The sequence below is a fragment of the Bidens hawaiensis genome, unplaced genomic scaffold (assembly GCF_021521415.1).
Source record: "Bidens hawaiensis isolate Kalapana, Puna unplaced genomic scaffold, B.hawaiensis_p1.1 tig00005307_1, whole genome shotgun sequence".
In the NCBI taxonomy this organism is placed as follows: domain Eukaryota; kingdom Viridiplantae; phylum Streptophyta; class Magnoliopsida; order Asterales; family Asteraceae; genus Bidens; species Bidens hawaiensis.
In genome coordinates this window covers 1,557,267-1,560,233 of record NW_027491338.1, presented here as the reverse complement: position 1 = coordinate 1,560,233, position 2,967 = coordinate 1,557,267, and the positions used below count along the sequence as shown (strand labels likewise).

Below are 2,967 nucleotides of genomic sequence, written 5' to 3'. Positions count from 1 at the left end.
CATGAGAGGTCTTATTATAGGTTTTTTTTTTAGGGCTAGTATATATTGCTAAATATTGAAAATTACAAACTGGTAGTGTAACTCATCAGGAACTTTCTTTTCGATGCTTATGGCCTCAGTAATATGCTCTTTTAAGTTCGAGTGCTTTGTCATTATGCGTTTGTCTAGATGGTCTAGCAGTAAAGTGTCTGTTAATTTTTGGATTAGCTTTTCGTTAGCTAACGAGTCCATATTACTAGACATAAAAATTCATAACATTTGCTACGTTTTTAGTTACGGTGCTATACGTTTCCCCCAGCCGGTCCCAAGTTTTATCTCATAGATCCTAATTTCGAACACAAAGGTTTTTGGTTTTCCCTAGTTTTAGCAGTTTTTTGGTTCATTTTCGAAAGTCGATTTGAGTTTTCCTAAATTAACTCATTTTCTAAACTTACATTTAGTGATAATAATTTCGAAATTGAATATCATATCAACTTTTTCTAAAAAATTCTCTTTTATGTTGCTTGGTCTATGAAGAATATTACACGTACAATTCCTTTTTAATATTCTTCAGCATTAAGAAAATAAAAAATATTATTAGCTAAAGTCTTTCATGGACAAATACTCGGTCTAAATAAACAAAATGGAAACAGCATATATGTAACTATAAATACACAAGTTTCACAAATGAAACATCACATTTCACAAACCATGAATGCCTTTCTCCTCTTAACGTTCCTCTTCCTCTTATCATCATCTGCTTCGGCTCAAAATTGCGGCCAACAAGGCGGTAACGCACCATGTTCCAACGGTAACTGTTGTAGCCAGTGGGGTTTCTGTGGAAACACTCCGGATCACTGCTTGCCATCAAATAACTGCCAGTATCAGTGCACCGGTAGTACTACAAATCCGCCAACAAGTAGTGATACCGTTGGCTCGATTATTACTTCATCCGTGTTTGACGAAATGCTCAAGTACCGAAATGATCCAAGATGTCGTGGGAATGGATTTTACACTTACACTGCGTTCATTAACGCTGCGAGAACTTATAATGGTTTCGGCACTACAGGAAGTGCCGAAGACCAAAGAAGAGAGCTCGCGGCTTTCTTCGCTCAAACCTCCCATGAAACAACAGGTTTGCTTGATTCTTGTCTTTGTTTGGTTATTGTGTAAATTGCTATTGGAGGTACTATATCTATCATTGTTATTCATGATGTTTTATAAATTAACCTTTTCATTTTAACATTTATATGCAAAGATACCTAAAATATTATGAGAAAATGATTAAAATGTTCATTTGACCAATTAAAGTAAACAAAATGTCCATGTTACGCTTTTTCTCATATTGTTCATGTTCATCATCAATCTACTCGATCCATACACTTTTTAATCATTAGCTGATGAGATTTTCAACCAACAAGATTACGCTACGTATAAAAAAAATGTCAACCGATAGTTTTTTTTATTTAAATCAACGCCAAAAACCCCCCCACGTGATTTGGTCTTCCGATGTGATTTTTTTGGATTCCAAAAAGATTTTAAAAATCCCATCCCATCTAGTAACGATTAAAATCCGTTGATTAGACGAGATTTATGGGTGGACATTAGTTATAAGTCAAATGGACGTTTTCTTGACTTTAACCATTGAAATGGACATTTTGGTCATTTTGCCAAAACCGCTATTATATGATTCTATCAATACATGAGGAAGAAGAGTGTTGGTCATTGACTACTTCCTTCTTTTACCTAATGATGTGTAGGTGGATGGCCAAGTGCACCAGATGGTCCATACGCATGGGGATATTGCTTTGTTAGAGAAGAAAACCAATCAAATAGGTATTGTGACTCACCTAACTGGTCATGCCCCCAGAGCTACTTTGGTAGAGGGCCTATCCAACTCTCTCGGTAAGTATATACGTTTTAATAAATCAAGCATCGTATTGTATATTGATTGTGTCTAATAGGGTTACATGCGTATTCTTTACATGCTCTATATATACAGAGAGAATAATGTTATATCTATATATTTTCTAGATATCAAAATTATATAACTAATCTAATAGATTGACTCAACTACATATTTTGACAGCAATGACAACTATGGGCAGTTTGGAAATGCCATTGGAAGGGACTTGATCAACAACCCGGATCTTTTAGCCACCGACGCAACGTTATCTTTTCAATCAGCAATATGGTTCTGGATGACTCCACAGGGTAACAAACCATCAAGCCATGATGTTATTACTAGAAGGTGGACACCATCAGCTACTGACAATGCAGCCGGTCGTGTCCTGGGTTATGGGGTGATCACAAACATCATCAATGGTGGTTTGGAATGCGGTCAGGGTCGAATCGATCCAAGGGTGGAGAGTAGAATTGGGTTTTATAGAAGGTATTGTAGCATGTTAGGAGTTAGTCCTGGAGACAATCTTGATTGCTACAATCAAAGGCCTTTTGCTTAAAATAATTGATCTTAGTTAATAAATAAATATGTTTATGCAATAAATCCATTTCTGTAATGGTATTTTAAATGTTGCTTAATAATTGAGAAGAATGTTATGGTTCTTCATTTTAAAGTTCAGTCAATAAATAGAATGTCTTTTCTTAATACTTTAAACATTATAAATATAATATGTCATCAACTTATTGTTAGATTAACAACTTCTAGCTAGTCACTACTAGACAAATGACTTCAATGTCTATGTTTAATGATTAATAGTTGCTACCCATGATTCCACATTACCAGTTGATTACATAACAAGTAGTGAGTTTTTTAACCATGCGGTCCAGTTAATTTTAAGTCTTGTACTTCTACTTGAAACACATAAATCACCAGGCTGGAGGGTGGTGCCGGTTGGACCGTCGGTTGGGGCACGAAATTTTTAGGGGTCAAAATTTTTTTATCTATATTTTTTGTATATACATTTAAAAATATGAATGGCTCTTTATCATCTTATAATTATTGGGCTCGAAATTATTTTTTATCCA

At 34.9% G+C, this 2,967-nt stretch overlaps 1 protein-coding gene across 1 annotated transcript; it reads left to right on the top strand.

Moving 5' to 3' along the window:
- The first annotated feature begins 690 nt into the window (after nucleotides 1–690).
- Nucleotides 691–2,441, top strand: LOC143629587 (endochitinase-like). The gene is made up of 3 exons (XM_077098828.1): nucleotides 691–1,114; nucleotides 1,740–1,884; nucleotides 2,069–2,441. The coding sequence occupies exons 1-3, from the start codon at nucleotides 691–693 to the stop codon at nucleotides 2,439–2,441; spliced, it is 942 nt and encodes a 313-aa protein (XP_076954943.1).
- The last annotated feature ends 526 nt before the right edge of the window (nucleotides 2,442–2,967 follow it).

What these genes read in the sequence shown, in the direction of transcription:
- LOC143629587 (XM_077098828.1), top strand. Translation starts at nt 691, where the DNA reads ATGAATGCCTTTCTCCTCTTAACGTTCCTCTTCCTCTTATCATCATCT. An exon ending in AACCTCCCATGAAACAACAG is followed by an intron (nt 1,115 to 1,739) that starts GTTTGCTTGATT and finishes AATGATGTGTAG; the next exon opens with GTGGATGGCCAAGTGCACCA. An exon ending in GGGCCTATCCAACTCTCTCG is followed by an intron (nt 1,885 to 2,068) that starts GTAAGTATATAC and finishes ATATTTTGACAG; the next exon opens with CAATGACAACTATGGGCAGT.